This window comes from Caretta caretta, chromosome 14 (assembly GCF_965140235.1).
Source record: "Caretta caretta isolate rCarCar2 chromosome 14, rCarCar1.hap1, whole genome shotgun sequence".
Classification (NCBI taxonomy): Eukaryota; Metazoa; Chordata; order Testudines; family Cheloniidae; genus Caretta; species Caretta caretta.
In genome coordinates this window covers 16,717,372-16,744,600 of record NC_134219.1, presented here as the reverse complement: position 1 = coordinate 16,744,600, position 27,229 = coordinate 16,717,372, and the positions used below count along the sequence as shown (strand labels likewise).

Below are 27,229 nucleotides of genomic sequence, written 5' to 3'. Positions count from 1 at the left end.
TTGACAAGAAGGTGTGAGGATACTTAACACGGGGAAATAGATTCAATATGTGTAATGACCCAGCCACTCCCAGTCTCTATTCAAACCCAGGTTAATGGTATCTAGTTTGCATATTAATTAAAGCACAGCAGTTTCTCCTTGGAGTCTGTTTTTCAAAGTTTTTCTGTTGCAAAATTGCCACCTTTAAATCAGTTACTGAGTGGCCGAGAGGTTAAAGTGTTCTCCTACCAGTTGGAGCTCCCAGAAAGGGATTGAGGCTTAGTGTCTCCAGCAGCATTGTTTGCATGTGTATTTGGAGTTCCCTACTTCCCATGTACTGTGCACCGAGAGAAAAACAAGGTTGGCAGAAGTTAGCCTGCATTGGAGAGGTGTTTGTCATTAAACTCTGGGTATACTGGAGGGGGGTTATTTAATATTTTAGCTTCAATTGCCTTGAAATTGGAACTGCAAGTACTTTGAATGGCTTCCAAGGATGTCTGAATTCATTGTTGCTTCTATGTTGCCCATGTCCCTTGGTAACTATTTACAGCAGTGTATGTCTTCACATTTTACTCCTAAGGACTGTCTTTCTCTCTGTATTTTCTTCTTGCAACTCTTTTAACCATCAGAAAGAGCTCCTTGAACCGTAATTTTGAAAACCACTGTTCCATCTGGCACTCTGCTGAGTGACTTGGAGTGGATACCTTTTAGAATATCTGGGGAACGAGCATACTTTTCCCTTCTTTGTTGGAAGCACCACTGTGTGTAAATGGTATCTCTCATTGCAGTGTTAGCCTTTATGCAAATCTAAAAAGCTAGAGGTGAAATGGAAGAAAATTTGTAAGTCTAGAAGGCTCACCTATAAGGTGAGTTGAAGCTGTCCCTTTAGCTTTCTAATGCAAAGCAGAAGCCTTTGGACTTTGGCTGTGAGAAGAAGGAACAGTCAAATTTACTGATATTATTAAAAGGGGGAGACAGCATCTTCCAACACTTGGATGTGTCCATCAGAAAGAAGCAGTCCATCGGAAGCTATTCAGTTTCATGGCCCTGTTGTAGCAGTGAAACATTTGTGGCATGATTGGGGACAATGCAGGAGAGGTTCAGGAGTTAGTAAGGGATGTTATAGGTCAGGATGGAGGTGCCCTGGCAGAGCTGTGATGGTTTAGGAATAGAACACTGAGGGGAGCTACAGGTCAGGATTGTGGTGTATTGGTAGAGCTGCCTGTGTGTGTACAGTACACACAATGGTTGGGGGACTCAGAACCAGAATGGCAAAGGTGGTGCAGATTGAGACCCTTCCTGCACTGTTATCTTGAGTCATTGCAGTCAGTACCTCTCTTCCATGAATATTAAAAATCACTGCCTAAAAGATTAAGAAACCTTGTGTGGCTGTTTCTATATTGTATCTCTTATGTTACCAGTTCCTGCGTTACTTGAGCCCCCCGGTTATTGCAGGGAACTTAATGCTGTTTTCTTCCTTAACATAACAGAAAAAGCACAAATGGACTGCTGGGGGATGGAGACAACGAATGAAAGCTCTATTTGTGAAAAACGTTTTCATCTTTCCTGAGCCAGTTCCCAGGTGGCAAATACATCTCCTGAGTACAAAGCAATGTAGCAGTGCAGGGGCTGCAGAACTTAAGTGCTGGATTTGGCAATTGAGCTTTTATAGCCCAGAAGTCCTGCCCATGGCTTAAATATTTTGTCCTCTTACGAATCTTTTCTTTTTCTTTCTTCCCTTTCATAACAGCCGGCACAGCATTTTGTGTGGGGGAGAGAGGAGAGTTGAAACTCTTTCAGTGAAGCAGCTGAGGTTTTTCCAGGCAATGATGCAATTGTGCTGCATTGTCCCAGTAGCTTTTACACACGAGTCTGCAGTGTGAGCTAGGGGAGTGGCTTTCTGTTTTTCCGGGAATTAGACACATGCATTGAGTATGCACATTGTCACTGGGCTTCATAGAGCTGCTGCGTGTAGGATTCCAGAGCTTGCTTGACATTTTTGTCTTTTAAAACTCATGAAAGGTTTGTTCTAACCTAATAGCTGCCTTTTGAATTCAGCCCCTTCTGTGCTACCTTTGCAGAAAGCCTCTAACAGAACATCTCTTTGGAAATCGCTGATGGAGGAAACTGTCTTACTGCTGCTATTATTAATTGACATTGCAGTAGCATTCTAAGGCACCTCTTAGGATTGGGGTCCATTTTTGCTCGGCATTGTACAAATAGGAGAGACCTGAGGGATGATCTTAGAGATCCTCAGTAGCTGCTATCTTTGGCCCCTACGCTGCCTGATGTGTACAATACAGCAGTGTCACACCTGCATTGCGAACTAGACTTCACCATGACCTGAAGCCAAGCTCTTAGGTTGTAAAAGCTAATGACTGTCATACAAAAGGAAATTTCTATTTTTAACCCAGAGAAGCTACCTTGATGCATGTGCACTTCATTGAGTGGATTGTTCTGCCCTAACTTGGGGTTTGTCAGCTTCACTGTCCTAGTATGTAATTGAACAGCAAGACTGTGCAATGTGTTTTTGTGAGATGATGCTATGCTTCAATGGTGTGAGATACTAACCCAGAATAATTCCCTAGATATTCACTTGCTGGAGTGGCCTCATTTCTGAACAGGACTTTAGAAAAGAAACTGTCAGCCCCAAGTACTTGCTGCCCAGTATTGACTTTGCAGGCTGTAGCATGACACAGCTTTTGTTATGGTCTCAGCTAGAGCTATTTATATATTGCCTTTCAGTGTTACTGTTTCTCTCTCTTCCACCCGCTTCACAAAACAGTACTTCTAAAGAAATGAAAATGGTAACCCTAGCTGGGTATGCTAGTAACTAGACTAGTGTCCAGGTCAGAATTTGGTCTTTTAAGCAACACCAAAAGCCTAGATTCAAACATTGCTGAATGTGGAGGTTTGCAAGCAAGCAGTATCCATTCTTTCGGAATGTTAGGGGTGTTTGGATTCAACCCCGCTGAGGTTTGAGCTGCAAATAGGGTCTGAACCAGTTTGGAGTTTTGATTCAATTCTGTCTCTGAAGAACTTAAACCAGAATAAATTATTTAAATCAAATGCTGCTGTTTTTTCTTTGTAGGGGTAAGAACTAAGGAGGTCAGGAAATGCAGAATGTGTGTGTTTGGGGAGCTGTTGATTCAGAGATATTCATGGGGCCCTAAGTGAAGGGGAAGGAACAGCAGGCTTTATTACACTAGCTCAGGGGTTCTCAAACTTAATTGCACCACGACCTTCTTCTGACAACAAAAATTACTACACAACCTCAGGAAGTGGTGGCCTGAGCCAGCCCAAGCCCCACTGCCCCAGGCAGGGGGGCCAAACCCCAAGGGCTTCAGCCCCAGACGGGGCCTGTAACCTGAGCCCCGCCACCCAGGGCTGAAGCCCTCAGGCTTCGACTTCAGCTCCGGGCAGTTGGGCTGGGGCTTCGGCCCCATGCCCTACCAAGTCTAATGCCAGCCCTGGTGACCCCTTACAGGTGTGGCATTCCAGCCAAAGAGCTCTGGGTGTGTTCAGAATTTTAAACCGTTTCATAAATAAAATGCTGTTCAGAAGGTCTGAATAAATGTACATCTTTCCTACCTTTCAAACATATACCACAGGAAATGGGCAGGGTGGAATCTAACCTAACTTGACATGCTGTCTCATTTCTAACTTCCACAGTCTCTGATCCTGATATGTTTGGTTTCAGAGTAGCAGCCGTGTTAGTCTGTATCCGATGAAGTGGGCTGTAGCCCACGAAAGCTTATGCTCAAATAAATTTGTTAGTCTCTAAGGTGCCACAAGTACTCCTGTTCTTTTTGATATGTTTGGGAGGAGAACTGGGTAAATCCGCTGCTTAAAAAACAAACAAAACCCAAGCCATTCATTGCCTCTTTTCAATCTAGTTTTACAGATTTGCTTCTGAAGCGTGATATATGTTCAGTAAAGTGTGTAAATCTCAAATTCTATGAGAGTGCGTACTGGAGGTAAGACATGCCTTGTAGCTGACGCTTCCAAGCAATGAGACTGGTAAACATGAATGTTTATATCTCATTAAGACATCCCAAGATCAGTCTGCCTCTCTCCTGACTTCTTGTTCTCATATCGGCTGTTTGCAGCATGTGCTGCGTTTGAATAATTGTTCACAATTAGAGGCTAATGTAAATGGCTCTTCTGTAGTCACCGCAACAGCACATGAGCCAACCAATCTGAAAATGGACGTGGTGGCTTTTCAGTTGACACATCTCCTTTTTGCTGTTCTGAAGCTGTTTGTAAGGTGGATTCTTGCTGCAAATTAGCAGTGAGTCTGCCCACACAACGTTCACCTAATTGGGGGCATATCTTTCAAAATAACAGAACAGTTTAGCTTCCAAGTGCATGTGTGTACTGGGGGAGGGGAATTAATCACGAACAAAGTGATATGTTGGTTAAACAAAACCCTATCGTTTGTTTGAAAAAGGGTTTGGATGGAAATAATCACAAACATGGTTTGGGTAAAACATGTGCAAAGCAGGCCAGTGTTTTAGCAATATTTTTTATTTATGTAGCACTCTTTCCTCCATCTCTCAAAGGTGAGTAAACCTAATTAGCTGTACTGAACAGATGAGGTAAAATATTTAAATATCTGTCCATGTTGATCTGACAATCCAACTTTTGTGTTAACAGCTTTTCTTTGACTTGTCCTAGGAGGTAGATCAGTTCGGGTGCAGTTCAAATCACTTTCTTGCTGTGCTTTGCAATGGTGTCTCACTTATCAGATGGGCAGATGCTAGATGACTTTTTATGATCAGATTTACTCACCAAACTGAGTGCTGGAATCAGAGCAATCCAGCACAAGGGTAGAAAGCCCTTGCATAATAACTGGCTGCTTCTCTCTCTGCTCTTAAGCCAGAGTGTATGTACTTCAAAATTCTTTTTTGCTTCAGGTTGATGGATGTGCTACAAGAAAGATTTGTCCACATCCCAAGGCAGAGTGATATTTAAACCATAAAGTAATAGCAAAGGTAATGAATCCAAAGAGTCAAGACTTCAGAGGCTGAAAAATTTCCCCAACTCACTCTCAAAGCTCATGGCCAGATTTTCTCTTTTACAATAAATCTTCTCTGTTGTTCCAAAAATGTTTCCTAATACAATATCTGCAGATTGTCTCCCTGCCCTTCCCCATCCAGATTTTAATTGACACTGCCAAATAAATATTACCTTCACTTCTAGATGTTGACTCAGGTATCTGAACCAGACTTGAGGCTTCCACAGCTGTGTTCTTCAGTCCCATTCAAATCAGGATACTATTACCAAATTGGCCTGGGTTTCTGGGCTAAGTAGGTGGGGTGCAGTACCGTTTCCCTGTCTTTCGGTACCGTCCGATCAGTCGTGGTTGGGATGTCTAGCCTTTTTTTCAGAATAGGTTCTTGGTAGGTTCTGCTGTTGTTGTGCCAGTGTTGAGACAGCCTTACCATGGAAAAAAGTGCTGACCCATATACAGGTGAGGTGTTTCTGCCTCTATACTAACCATCTTCTTCCTGTGTCTATCTTTGTAAACAGAAATGTTGTGTATATTTTTTTATCTTAGTTAAGTAACATAGTGCCATCTAGTGCTGGTCTTAAGAATTAAAGAGAACCATGATTAAAGAGAGCATGTAGGAGAGATTTCAGAGTAACAGCCGTGTTAGTCTGTATTCGCAAAAAGAAAAGGAGTACTTGTGGCACCTTAGAGACTAACCAATTTATTTGAGCATGAGCTTTCGTGAGCTACAGCTCACTTCATCAGATGCATACCGTGGAAACTGCAGCAGACTTTATATATACACAGAGAATATGAAACAATACCTCCTCCCACCCCACTGTCCTGCTGGTAATAGCTTATCTAAAGTGATCATCAGGTGATCCAATTCAGCAGTTTCCAATTGTTCCAATTTTCAGCCCGTTGCCAATTGTGCCCACATATCTATTCAGGGGACACCATCACAGGGCCTAATAACATCAGCCACACTATCAGAGGCTCGTTCACCTGCACATCCACCAATGTGATATATGCCATCATGTGCCAGCAATGCCCCTCTGCCATGTACATTGGTCAAACTGGACAGTCCCTACGTAAAAGAATAAATGGACACAAATCAGATGTTAAGAATTATAACATTCATAAACCAGTCGGAGAACACTTCAATCTCTCTGGTCACGCAATCACAGACATGAAGGTCGCCATCTTAAAACAAAAAAACTTCAAATCCAGACTCCAGCGAGAAACTGCTGAATTGGAATTCATTTGCAAATTGGATACTATTAATTTAGGCTTAAATAGAGACTGGGAGTGGCTAAGTCATTATGCAAGGCAGCCTGTTTCCTCTTGTTTTTTCCTAACCCCCCCCCCCCCCCAGATGTTCTGGTTTAACTTGGATTTAAACTTGGAGAGTGGTCAGTTTAGATGAGCTATTACCAGCAGGAGAGTGAGTTTGTGTGTGTATGGGGGTGGGGGGGGGGATGTGAGAAAACCTGGATTTATGCAGGAAATAGCCCGACTTGATTATGTAAAGAGTTGTCACTTTGGATGGGCTAGCACCAGCAGGAGAGTGAATTTGTGTGGGGGGGTGGAGGGTGAGAAAACCTGGATTTGTGCTGGAAATGGCCCACCTGATGATCACTTTAGATAAGCTATTACCAGCAGGACAGTGGGGTGGGAGGAGGTATTGTTTCATATTCTCTGTGTATATATAAAGTCTGCTGCAGTTTCCACGGTATGCATCTGATGAAGTGAGCTGTAGCTCACGAAAGCTCATGCTCAAATAAATTGGTTAGTCTCTAAGGTGCCACAAGTACTCCTTTTCTTTTTGCATGTAGGAGAGAGACGACTTCAGTTGCCCTGCTCTTTTAGGAGAACACTTGCTTCTTGAACCTGTCCCCTCCTAGCAGCAGGGCACTTGATAGGAAGAGATTCGTTAGGTCTGTTTAATGTGGCTTGGGTGGCTAGGCAGTTGATTTCTCCTTCCTATTTTTCAAATAAAGAATAGCGCTTTCATGCTCTCGTGCTGTCACGTGTTCCCTTTGTAGGTGCTTGGAAGGATGGATTAGATTGGTATTGGTAAATGTCAGTAAACTTCCGTTTCGCTGTGTATACACACAAACTGGTGAAAAGACATTTTCATTGATGATTGAAATATACAGATATGCAAACTAAGAAAAATGCTGCATGAGAACCTATTAAAGTTTAATTTAAGGATATTTACTTTGTGTATTTTTACATGTGATGTAGACAACTTGTGTTTTTAACAGTTATAAAACTTTAACTTTTTGAATCCCAGTGTCTTCTATCATTGAATACTTGTCTGACCCTCCCATAATTTCCTGCAACTGTGGAAATTTAAATTGCTAAAAATAAAAATGCTTACAAATATTGATGTTCTGTCAAAATTATAATATGAAAATACATTGAATTCTGCCAAATCTGTATTATATCTTCTTCTCTCCTCCTCCCCCCCCCCCCACCACACACATACAGAAATGTATGAATGTGTGTATGAATTAAAATATATAAACCCATATTTGGGGATGGGGAGGCAAGACTATATATAAAAATAGCAGGTCTTCAAAAGATCCATGTTTTCCTGGAGAAGAATGAATGTTTTTATAATCCTTTTTCTCCAGGAAAGCTCGATTTCCTTGCTATAGAGCGCGGCATGTACACAGTTTATAATTAAAACTGATGCGTGAACTTTCTCTCTTCTGAGCTGCTGCTGTACAGTAGTCTGGAAAGGTTGAGAGCCCTAATGTAGAGTACTGATCAGTCTTGTTTGCCTTGCCTTTGAATAGTTGCAACTGAAAAGACCCAGAGAAAGACAGCAAAATGGTTACTGTACTAGGGGTAATATGTTGATAGGAAAGACTGAGCTTGTTTAGTCTGAAGAGAAGAGGAAGAAGGGACTTGAGCAACAGATACAATTTAAACCAATCACATGCTCCACGAATTTAAAACTTCCAGATATTTCTTCATGAAATGTGGAGGTCGCCTGTCAAGCATGCCATCTAGGGAGATTAGAAAGGCTGATGGTATGGCTGGAGTTTAAAAAGATCAGTCGAAGTGACCATCCTAGAACACTGGCAGTTATGTAAGCTAAAGACAGTATTATGGAGTTAGCTGTTCAAATCTGTTTTTTCATAATATCTGCTGATCAGCAGTAAGTGTTAGGATTCCCTCATCTCAATTCCCTCCCCTCTCTCCACTGCATGTTATTTCATAAATGACTCTTGGTAGGTAGGAAGTGTTATGGAGTGCATATGGAGGCAGAATACTAAACCAGGTGGGCCTATAATTTGATCTAACACAACTTGTGAGTGTTTCTTTGGGAGAATCCTTTTGCAAACTGTTACATGTCTAAAATGTAAAACACAGGTCATACTACTTTGTTGTAACTGGCATGTCTTGTGGCTTTCTTACTGAAAAATGCCTACTTCGTGATGCTGTTTTCTGTGAAACTGTCAGAAATTATAAACAGGTTCAGAGTCTGCTTCCCTAATGACTAGGGAAACTGTACTGTATTAAAGTCCATTTTTAGTGGGGATTTCATAATACAAAAAGGGAGGGAGGCAGTTGGGGTACCTAACTCCCCTGTATGCATTTTGAAAATCTCCTCTGTGGATTATCCAGTCATTATGGAATCTTTTTTTACATCTGTTAAAGAAGCCGCAAGTGGAGGCATGTTCTCTCATGTTCTCCCACAGTGCGTTTCAAGCGATGACACTTTTTGAGGTAGCTGTCCGCTGTCTCTGGGTGGGTGGGTGTTTTAAAACAACTGATCCTTGGGCACTTTGTAAATCTGTTTAATTTTAGCAGAGCTCCTTTGGAATGGGTCTGCTGGCCCTGAGCATCACCTGAAGTCTCTAGGGTGGCTCCAGGCTCAGCCACAGAAGAGAACATGTTTACATCTGTCTCCGCTCTTGCCCACCTGAGGTTACATTCCAGTGTCACCTCCTGTAAAACAGTGTGTTGCATTGTTCGCTTGGCTTTCTGGCCAGCTCCTGTATGCTTTTGAATTGATTTGAAAAAAAAATTTAAAATCCCCTTGTGCTTTAGGAGAGTCATAATGTTTGTCTGCTTTTCACTTAAACATGGAGTAAGCACTGTCTAGTGAAAACCACTTTAGGACTTAAGTAGGGAGCTGAGCATTCCCAGATGATGGACCCTGAGAAATAGTCAGTTGGAAGGTCCAGGATACCTTGTATTTGAGATCATTAATGCAGGATATCTCTGCCAAAGATTTTTGTGTTTAATAAAACAAACAAACCCTTCCTACATCTTTAACAAGAGGCTTTCAGTTACAGTACTTTGAGATACCTGGGTGAGAGGCACTTTGTAAAAGTGTAAAGTGTTCTCTGTCCCCACTTTGCAGATTAGACAAATTACTGTGCCTCAGTTTCCTAAAATCACACTAACCCAGAGTCAGAGGTGGGAACACAACTCAGATCTCCTGTTCTGTTCTGATCTCACACCTTGGGAATCAGGAAGCTGCCTCCTAGTGTCTTGTCAAACACTTAGGGCTTGCCTACACTTAAAATGCTGCAGCAGCGCAGTTGTAGGGCTTCAGTGAACTCGCTACCTATGCTGACGGGAGTGGGTTCTCCTGTCAACATGGGCAACCCACCTCCCCGAGAGGCAGTAGGTAGGTTGATGGGAGAATTCTTCTAGCACTGTCTACACTAGGGTTTTAACTGCGTCGCTCAGGGGTGTGGATTTTTCATATTCCTGAGTAATGTAGTTATACTGACCTAATTTCCTAGTCTAGACCAGACCTTAATCAGGGAGCGATCTGGAGCCTTATTCCAGGAGGGTACAATATATTTCAAATAGACTGTGGTCCTTTCAACTTCCTGATAGTAGACCAGACTTTGAGCTTCTCACCTGGAATAGGTTGCAGGTGAGCCTCAGAGTAGATATTTGTGCCCTGTAGGAATAATCTGGAGATGCCATTGCCTATAACTCATCAATCAATCAATGGGGAGCATCATTGACTCTCTTGTGTAGTTTAATAGCTCCCAGCTTGTTATAATCTTCTGACTTCAGCCCCATTGGGTTATAAGATTCCAGTTTCAGGCAGTATTTGTTCTTTCCAGTGGTCTGATTAGCTTCCCTCCATAAACCCCTTTCCCCAACTACACAACCATCCACCCCTTCAGGACATGGTGTGTTAGGAGTGAAGCTAATCTGAACCACTTCTAGGATTGTACAGAACGCTGACCCAAAACCTGTGGGCGGTTGGTGACAGGAGGATTTCTGGTTGATCCTCTTAATGTTCAAAATTATCCACAAAATTTTCAGCTCTCCCAGTTTCTCCCATAGTCATAGAGTTGAAGGGCAGAAAGGGGACTTATCTAATCTGGCCTCCTATGTATCATCGGCCTCTAAAGCCACCTAGCACTCACTCACTAAACTCACCTTTCTCCCTTTTCCCAAATTTTTTGGCAAATGTTTCCTATATGATACAGTAGGGTCCGTGTAACACAAGTGCCTCTCTGAAGCTTATGCTCAAATAAATTTGTTAGTCTCTAAGGTGCCACAAGTACTCCTGTTCTTTTTTTCTAAAGGGAAGTAACTTAAAGTACAAAGGGGGAAAATAGAGCACATGCCATGAAATAGAACACATGGTGTATAAGTATCTCTGACATAACATTACTAGCTACGCATTATTATTAAATCCCATTGGAAACTTCTGTTTCAGTAGCTCCTGGTGCTTCAGACCAAACTTGGAATCTTCATTGTCTAACTTTATGCATTCAGACCTATGTTTCGGGCAGCTAAATAGCTGTGTTAAGCACTGAAGTGTTAATTTAGGCACCTATATATGAATTTAAACACTTGGAATCTAAAACAGCAGTTTAGCAGGATCAGTGTGGATTTTGGTGACTAAAGTTAGAAAATTTAAAGATTGGAAATTCAGTCCCAGTTGCTGCTCTATTTAGCATCTTTAAATTTGGATTTAGGAGTCTCATTTTAGTAGCCAAATTTTGAAAACATGGCCCTTACCTCCCACCCATCTTTTTGTGTGTCAAATATGAGAAAATTATGGATCTAAGTGAGCAAGTCACCGTAAAGACTTGCAAGGAGACCCACTCCTCCCATATTAGCCCAAAGACACAAAACCAAGGTCACTTATATTCAAGCATTGTTACCTGCCCAATTTAGGGCTCGCTCGCGCGCTCTCTCTCTCTTCCTTCCCCTTTGGGTACAATGCCCCTCTATGGGTTAACGGGACCTTGTCCCAATAAAGGAGCCTTTATCACACAGTAAACATTCTTTAATTGTTGTTAAATGCATGTACAAGTTTATCAGCAGAATACACACACACCAAGCATCTAATGCTCATCACTCCTAATAGAGCAGACAGATGTCTCTCAATGTCCAGTCAGGATCCGATCTCGTCCGGGGTTGTGGCTTCCACAGTCTTTGGTCTTGAGCTGTATCCCAGAGTTAAGTTCCTACAAGCTTGTTTCCTGTCCCTCATTATATAGTTAACATGAAATTTCCCTTATCTATGCCATAACCAATTATTTTACTCAAAGCATAGCTATGCAAAAACACTAGCCAGTCATTTTCACTATATGAAAATTCACATGCCTAAGACTGCCTACTCATTAGCATTTGTGGTTTTCAAAGTTAGCAAAAACTTCTCAAGGTCTACTTATCTTTGTTTCATTAGTGGAATACATTTGCACCAGCAAAACCTTATACTTTTTATTATTGGGAAGAAGCTGCAGAAACTCGATGATAACTTGTGCATTCTCTCCCATTCTCATGACATTATGAATATATATCTATCCCTGTTCGTAATGCTGCAGCTGATATTTTTCTATCTGTCTGTCAAGGCCGAATTCTCCTGACTCTGTAGTTTTTTGTTTTCAACTTATGGTGGCTAAACATAAAAGATGGCTGCAGGTTATATTAAGTCCATACACAAGAAGGCTGTGGGTCATGTCAAGGCCAGGCCTCTCGTTCTAGCATTTGGTGACATCCACACACTTTAGAATAGTGATGTCTGAATTAAGATAGATTGGGGCGGGGGGGGGGGGGGGAGAATAGCTTTTTTTGGAGGGGAGGTTGGAAGAAAGGGGTGGAATGCATGTGCTTCAGTGGATTCTGGAATCTCATTAAGGATTTTTTTGGAAGGGCAGCAGATTGAGGAAGGAGGGTATTTATTTGCTATCCCTGTAGCACCTCGCCAGCAGGGAGAAGAGGGTTAATTACATTGAATAGCTTCACAGCTGGCTGTCAGAGTAGCTGCCTACTTGGGAAGGAAGCACTGCTTCTAGCACAACCCATTTGGAAAAAGCTTGGCTTTCATGAATTTTTAACTGCGGAAGAGGCATCGTGTTTGGGGGATGGAGTTAATTGAAAAGTGGGGCAAGAGAGAGTTGGAGGATGGGGGTAAGGGGACTGAAAGAATGAACAAGGCAGAGTCAGGTCCTCGTTCCCTGGTGTTATCAGGGAGAGCGCTGCAATGCTTCATTACCTGTTGCTGCAGTAGACTCTTTCCCAAATCTTTGTTGCTAACTTGATTTTTTTTCTCTTCCCTAGCCTTGGAACTACAGGTTTCCATGGCAACTTCAGAGGTGCCGAGTATATGATACCCCTTAAAAATAGAAATGCAACATGGGGATGGTTGGCTATTTTCAGCTGGGGCAGTGACCTGGAGAGACATCCAGAGGAAGCACATTAGTTTTTAATTTTTGATATGGGTACAACATGTTGATTTGTTAAGGTCTGCATTCCGTGCAGGAAACCCTGTTTGGAGGAGACTAAAACCATGGACATTAGAGCTAGGAAAAGTCAACAGACAATCCAAGCTCTCTCTCCCCGGTCAGGGCAGGACTGAATAAATAAAGATGAGGACTGAAATGGATGGTGACACAATAAAGCTACTTTATCCTCACTTAGCCTCAAGCTTTTCATGGAAAAGGAGATTCTGGAACAATGGTAAATTCTAAGTGTAACTGATTCTTTCTCTCCTCTTCTTTCATTTCACTAACAATGAAAGGTTATCATCCCCCCTGCCCCCCTGCACAAAATGTACTTGTCCACCCTTTCTTTAGGTGTCTGAGCAAGATTTACATGTATTTAGCAAGAGTGCTTGAAACTGATCTTTTAAAGGCCATGACACAAGATGATGGCGTGGGGTGGTGCAAAGCACCAGGCCATGTGAGAGGAAGGAGAAATAAATAGAGATAGCCATCAGGCCAGTGCAAGTCAGAATTGGCATACTAGCATTCTTGTTGATAATATCATTTACTCAATTTCACTTCAGACCAAACTAATAGAAATAGTTGCAGTAAGATAAAAGTCGGATGGGAAGAACTGATTCACTCATCTAGCCCATCACCATGCCAGACAGAACGTAACTGTTCATATTTTCTAGAGTTTCTGCTAAAAGCAGGCAGTCTCTGCTTTGTTTTTCAGGTGTGGGAGGAAAATGCCTTGCATTTTCTTTTTATGAAAGGCTGCCATCTGCCCTTAGGTTCTAAAAAGGATCTTTCTTATTCTCTTCTCACTGCTGCTCCTCCATGTTAACATTTATATTGCCAGAGTTAATTCTCGTTGCATATAATAAAATATGCATACTCAGACACTAACTAGTGGGTATAATCAAGACTGGTTATTTTCTCCCCACCTTTTTATTGCAGCACACTCCTGTTCTGGTCATATCTGCTAACTACATATTATGTTTGTGTTACCTGAATTTTTTTGCTGGTGAAAGGTGATGGACAGCCTTGGAGGCTGGAGTCTCAGCTTGGGTTGCGTACAGGGCAAGTTGCCTTCTTCTTGTCATCCCTGCTAGTTTCCAAACTCCTAAATTGGAGAGCATCTCTGTAAGGGTAGTTCAATCTCCAGGACCCATTTGGTCAGTGGCTCCTCTCCTCTGAGCCTACAAGAGGTGTAGCTGTGGTGCCTTTTTGTGATGTGGGTGCCCGTCCATTAGTAGCTGAAAAGAAACAATTCACTTCCATAGGATACATTTGTTCTTAATACTGTTGCTTGTTTCTCCAGGTTAAGCTTGTTCTCTAGCTTGCAAATCTCACTTCATCCTGAGCAAAGAACAGACTATTATCATATGTGACAGTGTTGCCTGCTTATCCTGAAAACTTGCTCTGCAGCTGCCACTCTTCATGGTTGTCTTTTTTTTTTTTTTTTTCTCCCATGCAGAAATACTTTTCACTTTATTCCTGTGGAAACTGTAAAGTTAAAATATCCCATCACTGCCCCAAGAGGCGAAAAGGCAAATGTCATGTATTTGTGTATATATGTGTGCATGTATTTTCCCCTGTATTTTGATTAGATAACAAGTGACCACTTAGACTCCTCCTCTTCCCCCCCCACCCCCCCAAAAAAAAATCTGTGGAGAAAAAAAAAAAGGAGTACTTGTGGCACCTTAGAGACTAACCAATTTATTTGAGCATGAGCTTTCGTGAGCTACAGCTCACTTCATCGGATGCATACTGTGGAAACTGCAGAAAACATTATATATACACAGAGACCATGAACCAATACCTCCTCCCACCCCACTCTCCTGCTGGTAATAGCTTATCTAAAGTGCTCATCAAGTTGGGCCATTTCCAGCACAAATCCAGGTTTTCTCCCCCTCCACCCCCCAACACACAAACTCACTCTCCTGCTGGTAATAGCCCATCCAAAGTGACCACTCTCCCTACAATGTGCATGGTAATCAAGGTGGGCCATGTCCAGCACAAATCCAGGCACACACACACAAACTCACTCTCCTGCTGGCAATAGCTCATCCAAACTGACCACTCTCCAAGTTTAAATCCAAGTTTAACCAGAACGTCTGGGGGGGGGGGGTGGGTAGGAAAAAACAAGGGGAAATAGGCTACCTTGCATAATGACTTAGCCACTCCCAGTCTCTATTTAAGCCTAAATTGATAGTATCCAATTTGCAAATGAATTCCAATTCAGCAGTTTCTCGCTGGAGTCTGGATTTGAAGTTTTTTTGTTTTAAGATAGCAACCTTCATGTCTATTTCCACCTTGATTATCATGCACATTGTAGGGAGATTTCAGAGTAACAGCCGTGTTAGTCTGTATTCGCAAAAAGAAAAGGAGTACTTGTGGCACCTTTGGATGAGCTATTGCCAGCAGGAGAGTGAGTTTGTGTGTGTTTGTGTCCCCGGGAAAAAGTGGGGGTGGGTGAGAGAGCCTGGATTTGTGCTGGACATGGCCCACCTTGATTACCATGCACATTGTAGGGAGAGTGGTCACTTTGGATGAGCTATTACCAGCAGGAGAGTGTGTATGGGGGTGGGGGGGTGAGAGAACCTGGATTTGTGCTGGAAATGGCCCACCTTGATTATCATGCACATTGTGTAGAGAGTTGTCACTTTGGATGGGCTATTACCAGCAGGAGAGTGAGTTTGTGTGTTGGGGGGCGGAGGGGGAGAAAACCTGGATTTGTGCTGGAAATGGCCCAACTTGATGATCACTTTAGATAAGCTATTACCAGCAGGAGAGTGGGGTGGGAGGAGGTATTGTTTCATGGTCTCTGTGTATATATAATGTTTTCTGCAGTTTCCACAGTATGCATCCGATAAAGTGAGCTGTAGCTCATGAAAGCTCATGCTCAAATAAATTGGTTAGTCTCTAAGGTGCCACAAGTACTCCTTTTCTTTTTGCGAATATAGACTAACACGGCTGTTACTCTGAAATCTGTGGAGAAAGTGTCTCATTCTGCTGGTGAAATTCCAAGCATAACCAAAGTACTAGCTTGAAAATTTAGTTATAGTCAAAATGTAGACACTTGTTGATTTTAAGCATATGAGAGTGTGTCCTATTTCAGAGAACTCTCTGAGGACTTGTATCGCTGTTTTGTATAAAATAAACACACAGGTTATATTGTTTGAGTACCAACAGAGCTAGTTGTTCAAAAAACAATCTCAATAGCATTTCTGTTAAGGAAAGATTTGCCATTTATGGCTTCAAAATAGATTGCTACTTTACCTGACACAATTCTTGGCACTTGTGACTATTCTGAATCATCCAAACAAATTGCTCTGCTTTGATCTGTAACATAGAGGGTGGCTGTCTGAGAGGAAATCTCATTAGCTTTAATGAGTTAAGTGGTTAAATCCCCATGTATCACAATGAGAATTTAACCCTAGCATATCCAGAATAGTCTACAAAGACCAGTAGGTACTTTTTTAGAAGTTGTGCATATAGTAACAACTCCAGTTTTAAAACTGGAATAAATTGTTTCATAAATATCAGCTGTTAACTTGCTGCTAAAAGTAAGAGATTAAATGATTTGTATTCCTCCCACCCTATTGTCAGAAAGAAGGGCAAAGTGTTATCAGACCTGGAAAGAGATGTTGCAAACTAACATTTCTCTGCTAAAATTAGGATGGTGCCTTTTTGGCTGTGGATTTGCTGCAAAGCTCAAAGTCAGGTATATTACACGATGCTGAGTGCTGTCAATCTGGGACAAAGCATCTGATTAGTGGAAAGACATGGCTGAATGCCACAGCTACTCAAGAATAGCAAAGCCAGGTGCCTATTCAAGGAATTGCGATTTCAGGTTCCTACCGGCATTATCAAGGCATGTGACTTGAATGCAGAAACCTCATCACGGTATTGATTTTCAAAGAGAAATATAGCAAATGAGATGTAGGTTTAAAAGTACTCTAAATATTTTGTTACATAGTTTTAACTGCGGGGCCTGTACTTCAGTTGAAGACAGCATTGGTCTGCTCGGCACAAACAGAGGAGGAGAAGGAGAGGAAACTTGAGTGAGTTGAATATTGGATATTCACGAAAAGGCACCCTATTTTTAATCTTTTTTTCTTTGATTTGGTTTTCTCTGGGATTTGGTAGCCTTCCATGTAATGGCAGATTTTCTAAATATTATGATAGGATATCGGGTGCTGGAATCTTGCATGCAGATGTAGCACTGTTTTGCTCACTCGTCCTGGCAACCAAACCAGGTGAATCTTATTGGCTGCACTAGAGACATATAAAATCGTTGAGTTTTGCTTAGGGCAGAGAGTTTTAGAATCCGGGACAGAGACAAGCTGCAGACAGCACCTCTAGTGCATTGCATTATAGGAAGGCTCTGAAGATGAGGCTGTTTTTGTGTAAGTTAACAGTGAAGAAAAATCCCAGGAAAGGGTATATATTCAGGCCACTTTGTTCATGAGTTTGTGTGTGTAAACTGTTAGGAGCAGGCTGGGAACAATATTTGTTTACAACTTTTTATTGTAATAAGTTTCTGAAACGTTTAAGTTAGTCACTCTTGCTTGACATAACATCCTGTCACCATTAGGGATCTACCAGACACTATATTTATAATAAAGAAGTGTGATTTAGTAAGTAATGTTTAATTTATGTTATGGTGTTTTTCAACACCAGTGTCATTGCAATTAAATTATTCTAATGCATGTTAAAATATAAGCGTAAATGGTACACTTTGAATAACAGAATAAGTTAATTCTTTAGGATATCAGAGTGCAGTTTATGGCTGAGTATTTATTGGAATGTAAACACTGTAATTACCTGTGGTTTATTGTTAAAATAACTATGTACTTGTAGGTTTCAGAGGAACAGCCGTGTTAGTCTGTATTCGCAAAAAGAAAAGGAGTACTTGTGGCACCTTAGAGACTAACCAATTTATTTGAGCATGAGCTTTCGTGAGCCACAGCTCACTTCATCAGATGTGTACCGTGGAAACTGCAGCAGACTTTATATACACACAGAGAATATGAATATTGTTTCATATTCTCTGTGTGTATATAAAGTCTGCTGCAGTTTCCACGGTACACATCTGATGAAGTGAGCTGTGGCTCACGAAAGCTCACGCTCAAATTGGTTAGTCTCTAAGGTGCCACAAGTACTCCTTTTCTTTTTATGTACTTGTAGTACCTTTTCACTGAAGAATTTCTAACCGCTTTACAAAACTTAACCCTCACTACTCCTGAGAGTTTGGGGGAGGAGATGGAGGAAATATCACCAACAGACATAAGAAATTAACATGCTCAAAGATATACAGTGGTAGAGCGTTCTGACTCCCAGTCCCGTTTTAACCATTCAACTCATTATAGTTAATTGTGTGTGTTACTTTATGGGTTTTCAGTAAAATATGACCGTACATAGTAGGATGTTTGGTTCCAGCACTTGCCCTTAGATTACAAGTTTCTGACTAAATCGCTAATCCAAACCTCAGGCTACAGCTTGGATTTCCACCAAATGCCAATGAAGCAGTATTGAATTTTGGGATAGAGATTGATGGGGAAAAGCAGTTCATAGCTTCCAAGGTCAGAAGGGACCATTTGTCTGACCGCCTGTATAATTTAAGCCATAGAACATCCCAAAATAATTCCTTGAGCATATATTTTTAGAAAAACATCCAGTCTTGATTTTAAAGTTGTCCGTGAAGGGGAATCCACAATAACCCTTGGCAAAAACAACAAGGAGTCTGGTGGCACCTTAAAGACTAACAGATTTATTTGGGCATAAGCTTTCATGGGTAAAAAACCCCCACTTCTCCACGAAAGCTTATGCCCAAATATATCTGTTAGTCTTTAAGGACTCTTCATTGTTTTTGTGGATACAGACTAACACGCTACCCCTCTGATACTTGGAACCCTTGGCAAGTTTTTTCCAGTGTTTTGATAGATGATGCAGTGTTAAAAGTTTGTCTTGAGAGTAAGATGCTAATCAGTAGTTCTATCCTCAATTCTTGTAGATCCCAGAACACTTGTCCAAAAGGACTGTAATGGTATTTAACACATTTTCAGGGATGAAAATGCTGTACAGACAATAGTTAACATGCCTTTGCAACACCTCTGGAAACTACGTTGGTATTCCCGTGTTTAACTGAGATTGTGATCTGTCTAAGGCTGCATTAGATCATTGGCAGAACTGGGGTTAGAATTCAGAAGTACCTGTCTCTTACTACTACATTTTAGTCCGCCAAACCACGTTGCCTCATCCCCTCCCTGCCTCAGTTCAGTGAGTTCTGATGCCCAAGGCTGTGTGTGAACTATTGCTGAGCATGTAATGGTTGTTCAGCTACTCCATTTGCTGCCACAGTCGCTTTGGAAGTAATTTCTAACTCATTACTGTAAAGTGCTTTGAGAAGTTTGAAGGGGGATATACATGAACAAATCTTAGCCTCTGCTTTTAATGGTGTGTTCTGATACAAGAATTTTGTCTTGCCTGGACGATGGGACTGCTGAGTGAAACAGAAGGCATAAACAATGTCTCGTATATTGTAGATGATAACTTCTTAAAAATTTTTTGCTGCAGGGCTAGAGAATCTCTGCACTTGACTGGTTTTAAGGGGAGTGTGTGCTGTGATGGGAAAGCACAATAACACAAATCACGTCCCTAGCTAGTTAAGATGTGGCTTTCCAAGAGCTGCACAAGATGCTCTTGGCTAAATGGGATTACCACAGAGTTTTGGGGTATTGTGTGTGATGCTTAACTGGTTAGATGAATAGTACAAGACAAAGGGAAACTAGCCTTTGTGATCCACTTTCACCTGTATCACCACACACACCGCCCTCCACCACAGGATACTGAAATGTGGATTGGGAGAGCCAGGAACTTAGTCAAGATTTCTGTGTCCTATTCCTGGTGTTGCAGCATAATTGATTTTCAGCAAAACTATGGACAGATCACTTAATTGCCATGTTTCAGAGCTACAAAATGGGTATAATGCCTGCCTTGAAAGGTGCTGAGAGGGTTAATCCAGTGCCTATAAAAGCACTTTGCAAGCCTCTGCTGAAATGCTCTATATTCCAGAAGCATGAAGTATTAACAGCTAAATAGACCATTTCACTCACTTTGTCCTAGTTTTTCATCAAATGTCATCTGAGGTCACTAAACCTGGTCTCTTTTTTTTTCCTCTTTTCTCCTAGCTGAAGCTTGAGGATCGCTCGGTGGTCCCTCGGGATGTGGTCAGACACATGAGCTCAAATGTAAGTGCTGCTTTTAAAAGATCATGATACTGCTGCATGGATATCTAAGACTGGCCAAAACACCTAAGTTGAAGTCAGACACACCCAGAAAGCATCCAACAGCTTCATTTTTTAGTGTATTAACAGATAGCAAACTATGGTTAGAAATGCAGTATCAGTCATAGTGCGTAACTGGAAGAGATGGAAGCCTCTTGAGTAGGTGAGGCTGATAATCTCACATAATTGAACAAAAAGCTTGCCTATCCTCTGAACTTTAAATTTGAAGGACGAGTCTCCCTGCACCCATAATGGTGAAGCATCCCACATAGTTCATAACGATGGCCATACTGGGTAAGACCAAAGATCCAGCAAGCCCAGTATTCTGTCTCTGGCAGTGGCTTCAGAAGGAATGAACAGAACAGGGCAATTTATCAAGTGATCCATCCTCTGTTGTCCAGTCCCAGCTTCTGGCAGTTGGAGATGTAGGGACAGCTAGGGCATGGGGTTGCGTCCCATCTTGGCTAATAGGCTTTGACAGACCTGTTCTTCATGAACTTATCTAATTCTTTTTTGAACCCCAGTTATACTCTTGGTCTTCACAACTTCCCCTGGCAACAAGTTCCACAGGGTGACTGTGCATTGTGTGAAGAAATACTTCCTTTTTTTGTTTTAAACCTGCTGTCTGTTATTCTCATCGGGTGACCCCTTAGTTCTTGTGTTACGTAAAAGGGTAAATAATACTTCCTTATGCACTTCCTCCACACTGTTTGTGATTTGATAGACCTCTATCAGATCCCTCCTTAGTTCATTCTAAAATGAACGGTTCCAGGCGAGGTCTACACTACACATTTATTTCCATATAGCACGTCACTCGGGTGTGAAAAATCCGAACCCCTGAACGACGTAGTTATACCCACGTTAACCCCCACATGCACAGCACCGTGTTGGTGAGAGAGCTCCTGTCAACATAGCTACCGCCTCTCTGAGGTGGAGTTATTAAGCCGATGAGAGAGCTCTCTTCCATCAGCTTAGAGCGTCTTCATTAGAAGCACTACAGTGGTGCAGCTGCAATGAAGTTTGTAGTGTACACCTGCCCCCAGACTTTTTAATCTCTCCTCATACAGAAGCTGTTCCGTACCCCTAATAGTTTTTGTTGCCCTTCTCTGCACCTGTTCCATTTCTGATTTTTCTTTTTTTGTGATGAGGTGACCAAAACTGCGCGCAGTATTCAAGGTGTGGGCATGCCATGGATTTCTATAGTGGCATTATATTTCTGTCTTATCTATCTCTTTCTTAATGGTTCTTAACATTCTGTTGGCTTTTTTTGACTGCTGCTGCACACTGAGTGGATGTTTTCAGGGAATTATCCACAGTGACTCCGAGATCTTTTTCTTGAGTGATAACAGCTAATGTACACCCCCCATCATTTTGTGTGTATACTTGGGGAATTGTTTTCCAAAGTGCGTTACTTTATTACTTATCAGCATTGAATTTAACCTGCCATTTTGTTGCCCAGTCACCCAGTTTTGTGAGATCCCTTTGTGACTCTTCACAGTCAGCTTTGGACTTAACTATCTTGAGTAATATAGTATTGTCTGCACATTTTTCCATCTCACTTATGAATATGTTGAACAGCACTGGTCCCAGTACAGAACCCTGCTATTTACCTCTCTCCATTGTGAAAAATTACCATTTATTCCTACTCTTTTGTTTCCTATCTTTTAACCAGTTACTGATCCATGAGAGGACCTTCCCTCTTATTCCTATGACTGCTTACTTTGCTTAAGAGCCTTTGGTGACGCACCTTGTCAAAGGCTTTCTGAAAGTCCTGCTACACTATATCCACTGGATCACTCTTGGTCACATGCTTGTTGACTCCTTCAGAGAATTCTGATAGATTGGTGAGGCATGATTTCCCTTTACAAAGCCATATTGACGTTTCTCCAGCATATTGTGTTTATCTATGTGTCTGATTTTGTTCTTTACTATAGTTTCAACCAATTGGCCTAGTGCTGAAGTTAAGTTTACTAGGCTATAATTACCAGGATCACCTCTGAAGCCTTTTTTAAAAAATCAGCATTATATTAGCTACCCTCCAGTCATCTGGTACAGAGGCTGATTTAAGCAATAGGTTACCTACCATGGTTAGTAGTTCTGCAATTTCATATTGGAGTTCCTTCAGAACCCTTGGGTGAATACCATCTGGTCCTGGTGACTTATTACTGATTGCTTTATCGCTTTCCTCCAAAACCACCTCTACTGAAGCCTCAGTCTGGGACAGTTCCTCAGATTTGTCACCTAAAAAGAATGGCTCAGGCATGAGGATCTCCCCCATAACCTCTGCAGTGAACACTGATTCAAAGAAATCATGTAGCTTCTCTGCAACAGCCTGGTCTCTCTCAAGTGCTCTCTTAGCACCTTGATCGTCAAGTGGCCACTCTGACTGTTTGGCAGGTATCCTGCTTCTGCTTTACTTAACAAAAAGGTTGCTGTCCGTTTTTGTGTGCTTGGCTAGTTGCTCTTCAGATTCTTTCTTGGTCTGCCTTATACTTTTACACTTGACTTGCCAGAGTTTATGGTCCTTTCTATTTTCCTCTCTAGGATTTGACTTCCAATTTTAATGGATGCCTTTTTGCTTCTAACCACCTCTTTTACTCTGTTGTTTAGCCGTGGTGGTATTTGTCTGGTCCTCTTGTTTTTGTTTTTTAATTTGCACTATACACTTAGTTTGAGCCTCTGTTTATGGTATTTTTAAATAGTATCCATGCCACTTGCAGGCATTTCACCCTTGTGATTGTTTCTTTACATTTGCGTTTAACTAGCTTCCTCTTTTTTATGTAGTTCCCCTCTTTGAAGTTAAATGCAACCATGGTGGGTTTCTCTGCCATTTTTCCCCCTACAAGGATGTTAAATTTAATTACATTATGGTCACTATTACCAAGCATTTCAGCTCTGTGCACATCTTGGGCCCGATCCTGTGTTTCATTTAGGACTAAATCAAGAACTACCTCTCCCATTGTGGGTTGCAGGACAAGCTGCTCCAAGAAGCAATCATTTAATGTGTCTAGAAATTTTATCTCTGCATTCCGTCCTGAGGAGACACATACCCAATCAATATGAGGATAGTTGAAATCCCCCATTATTATTACATTTTCTGCTTTTGTGGGCTCTTCAATCTTGAGCATTTCATAGTCACTGTTCTGGTCGTGTGGTCAGTAATCTATTCCTACTGCTAAACTCTTATTGTTCAAGCATGGAATTTCTATCCATAGAGATTCTATGGTAAAATTTGATTCATTTAAGATTTTGTTCTTTGACTTTAGGCTTTCTTTCACATATGGTGCCACTCCCACACCAGTGCAACCTAGTCTGTCATTCCTATGTATTTTGTACCCTGATATTACCATGTCCCATTGATTATCCTCATTCTACCAAGTTTTCATGATGCCTATTACATCAATTTCCTCATTTAATGCCAGGCACTCTAGTTCACCCATCTTAATATTTAGACTTCTAGCATTTGTATATAAGCACTTGTACATTTTGTCAGTGTTCAGTGGTTTGCCTTCATGCGTGATATTTAAGTGGGACTCTTTTACGCTCGCCCATGGGGCGGCGGTGAAGGTGGTGCAGAATGCTTTTTGGAAGCAGCAGTTCGATCGACACTTTGCCTTTACACCCACCTTGGTATGTGCTGGAGCATTAATTAGAGACTGTGCCATAGGAGCTGACCCAGCATTGGAGCAACATAAGAGCTCCCAATACCATGTTGAGGGTAAGGGGTGTGGCTCTTGCTTCTGGTGTCTGGACTTCAAAGGTTGGTGGGTTTTTTGTTGTGGGGGATGGGGCAAAGGTGAAGTGGGAGTCCCACACTGTATGAGGTTGGTACCAGAGGCTCTTCCATTTTCCCTGCTCACCTGAAGCTGGGTTGGTTGGCTGTCTCATCTGCACATAGTTTCTTGCTTTTAAACCTGTATATATCCTGCCTTTTCACATTCTGGGCACAGAATTCCCGAGCAATGTGCCCGTGGATTTAGCTCAAGTCTTGTCCATCACATGCAACACTCCTGCTGTTTTGCAAGGGAAGACTTGTTTCATTATAAAGTTTAAGTCCATACAGTAGTTCCACATACTGGTTGAATCACCTCTCTAGGTACTGCAACTGAGCCTAGCCAAATTAAAATTCATCCTGTGCCTGGTACCTTTTTACAAGACTAGCAGAGTCCTCATTGGAGACATATTACCATAAAACTCTTTCATGACCCCAGCATTTAGCATGCCCATATACATGTAAAATATTCTCTTTATCCATTGGAAGTAAAATTTCCAAGGTCTAGTGTAGCAGTTGCAATGGAAACAGAGTTTTGTGGTGCAGTTAGCATAACTTCCCGTATTCCTGAATGGGAAGAAGTGTCTCTTGAGAGATCTTTCAAAATAGATCTCCAGTGAGTGCTCTCTGTACATCTGACCTCGGAAAACAGGTGTGAAAACTCCATGGGCTCTTGAGGCAAGACGTAGCTAAAAGTGTCCAGTATAGCCAATTCAGCAGAATGGAGCTGGTGCTTAAACAGCAGACCACAAGCTTTCCTCTTCCCCAATGTTGTTTTAAGTCCTAGTTGCTATGCTGTAGAATGTTACAGCATTAGCACTCAGTCGGAGATGTGTGGATTTGATTGCATGAGGGGAATATCAAGGATGTTCAATATCTGTCCTCAAATGAAGCCATATGATCTCTTTTTAGGAATTTAGCTAGCCTGGCAGTATTTTGCAGTTGCAAACTCCGTCCCTACTTATTCTGACGTGTATTTTCTCCCAACTTCCTCTCCAATGTCAGACCCACTGGTGGTGTGGTGAGAGAGACAGCTGGCCACTAACTTTATCACAAGTGGTATGACCTGTATGTGTAATAAAGGGGCGATTAAGGACGCATTCCAGTACCTGGCAGTAAATGGGCACTGTTGCATTTCATTTTTACTCTGAGGGACACTCACTGACAAGTTTTCCTTTTGTTTACCCTCCGTTGCCTTTCTTTTACTGTCTTCCTAGAAGGTTGAAATGATTTGTTTCTACTGGTATTTCTTCTCTTCTCCCCCTCCCTCCCTTGGCAAATGTTTTCTGTCCTTTCACACTTTCCTTTTTGAATGAGCTGAGGATAATATGCTGTCTCACTTATTTCATGTGTGTGCTAGTGTGTGATGTCTTACTGTGCCAGAATTGCTATCTTGCACACTGTCACCTTAGGTGTAGATCTGAGCATTTAACTACCTGCCATCACTCGATCCTTTCCAATATGTGGCTGGTCTTAATTTTTCATTGATGGCATGGTGTGGTTTAAAAAAAAATGCAACCAACACAAGTCATTTTCTTCTCTTCCTAGCCTTTCATACGGCTGTGTTTTGGATGGGACGGTGAACTGGACAAATGAAAGCTTCCCCATCCCAAACTTGGGCATTTCTCTGGCATGATATGTGCTGTGGGGACAACGATGGATGCACAGGAATGTGTTCATTGCAACAAAGGGTGCTTGACTCATCTAGCACTCAGGACTCAATTAAGCTGTGATTGATCGTGTGCTAACGGGCACGGTGCTGGATTTCCAGTTCCATCCATTCATCACTGGCTCATGAGAAATTGATTTTAGAACGGAACAGTGAAATCTTGACTCTCCATTTTCCTGTGACCTTCCCCTTTATCTTGAATAGAATAGAACAGGGCACAGTTCCACCTGACTGAGGCTGACCGTGTGGAGGCTTTGGGGAAATCTATAGTTAAAACCCTGTATTATTGCACTAGACACATGCTGGCTTGGTCTCACTTTGAAAATGAATCACTCGGCCCCATTCTAACCTGGTGGAATGAATCAGCAGGAAAAGTTGTAGCCAGCAGGTTCTGCTCCTCAAGGATTAGTGTCTCTGTAACTGTGCCTTAGTGGGTCACAACTGAGGATGCCAAATTTAGGACAAACTGCTAGAAATAGGACAAACACAACCCAAAACTGGTGGTTATTCTTTTCTAAAGTATACCAAAGCAGCCATAAAAGTAAAGTCCTGTTTCACCACACTGGCTAACAAGAAAACATAAAGGCAGTTTCTTCAGGCATTCCAGTTCTTATATCACCACCAAGAAAACTGGATTCAGGGATGAGTGGTTCTTTACAACCAGTTTCAGCAGGCTCTTCTGATCCCAAAGCACCAGCCACACACCCAGGTCAATATATAACTTCGCTCTTACCCAAAAATAATGCTGGTGCCAATCCTTTAGTATCTAAAATCTAAAGGTTTATTCATAAAAAGAAAGAGAGGCTACAGTTGAAATTGGTTAAAGGAATCAATTACATATAGTAATGGCAAAGTTCTTGGTTCAGGCTTGTAGCAGTGATGGAATAAACTGCTGGCTTAAGTCAAGTCTCTGGAATACATCCACCGCTTGGATGGGTCATTCAGTCCTTTGTTCAGAGCTTCAGTTTGTAGCAAAGTTCCTCCAGAGGTAAGAAGCAGGATTGAAGACAAAATGGAGGGGTTTCCAGGGCCTTTTATAGCTTTTGCAATGTGGAGGGCATCCCATTGTTCTCACTGTGGAAAATTACAGCAACAAGATGGAGTTTGGGTCACGTGGGCAAGTCCTATGTCCATCATTTTGCCTGGTCACAGTAGGAAATTCCATTAAGTGTAGATGGGCGTCTCCCATGGTCCATTGTCAGTTAAATGTTCTTTTGATGGGCCACTCCATTTGAATAGTCCCTCCAAGATGTACTGGCTAGCTACCTTGTGGCATTACCCCAAGAGCAAACAGTTGAAATCCAAGTATAAAGCCAATACTTATAACTTCAAATACAAAAACGATACATGCGTACAGATAGCATAATCATGACTAGCAAATCATAACCTTATCATAGACACCTCACTTGACAATCTTTGTACAATATTTGCTGCAGATATAGAACAGTGTTTGCAACAATGATCTATATGGTCATATTTTAATCAGATAACGTCAGTCTCGTAATAAAATAAGTTAAAAACATCCAAGTAATTGGAGGGGAGGCACTGAGGAAGGGTGGCACAGATGGGGTGTCCTGGGGTGTAACCCCTGCATGTTCTCCAAAGTCACTCTCTCTCCCATACAATCACTTAGAGCCCTGCTTCTGAGCACCTGTCCAAGGGGAGGGACAAACTGAACTAAGCCACACAGTGATTTAAAACGAGATCTGTAGATGACAGAATATGAAGGTTCCGAAGTGGGCCACCTTCAAATCTCTTATCTGCTAAAGCAAGGGGGCTTGCCCAGTTGGAGACTTGGTCTCTCATAACCCTAGGCCA

The 27,229-nt window shown here is 41.8% G+C and overlaps 1 protein-coding gene across 1 annotated transcript in view; it reads left to right on the top strand.

The window, feature by feature from the left end:
* UBE2O (ubiquitin conjugating enzyme E2 O) overlaps positions 1–27,229 on the top strand; it is a 96,504-nt gene that overhangs the window by 33,487 nt on the left and 35,788 nt on the right. Inside the window, exon 2 of the mRNA XM_048818186.2 lies at positions 19,875–19,934. Coding sequence (XP_048674143.1) covers positions 19,875–19,934 — 60 coding nt within the window. The remainder of the gene's footprint in view (positions 1–19,874; positions 19,935–27,229) is intronic.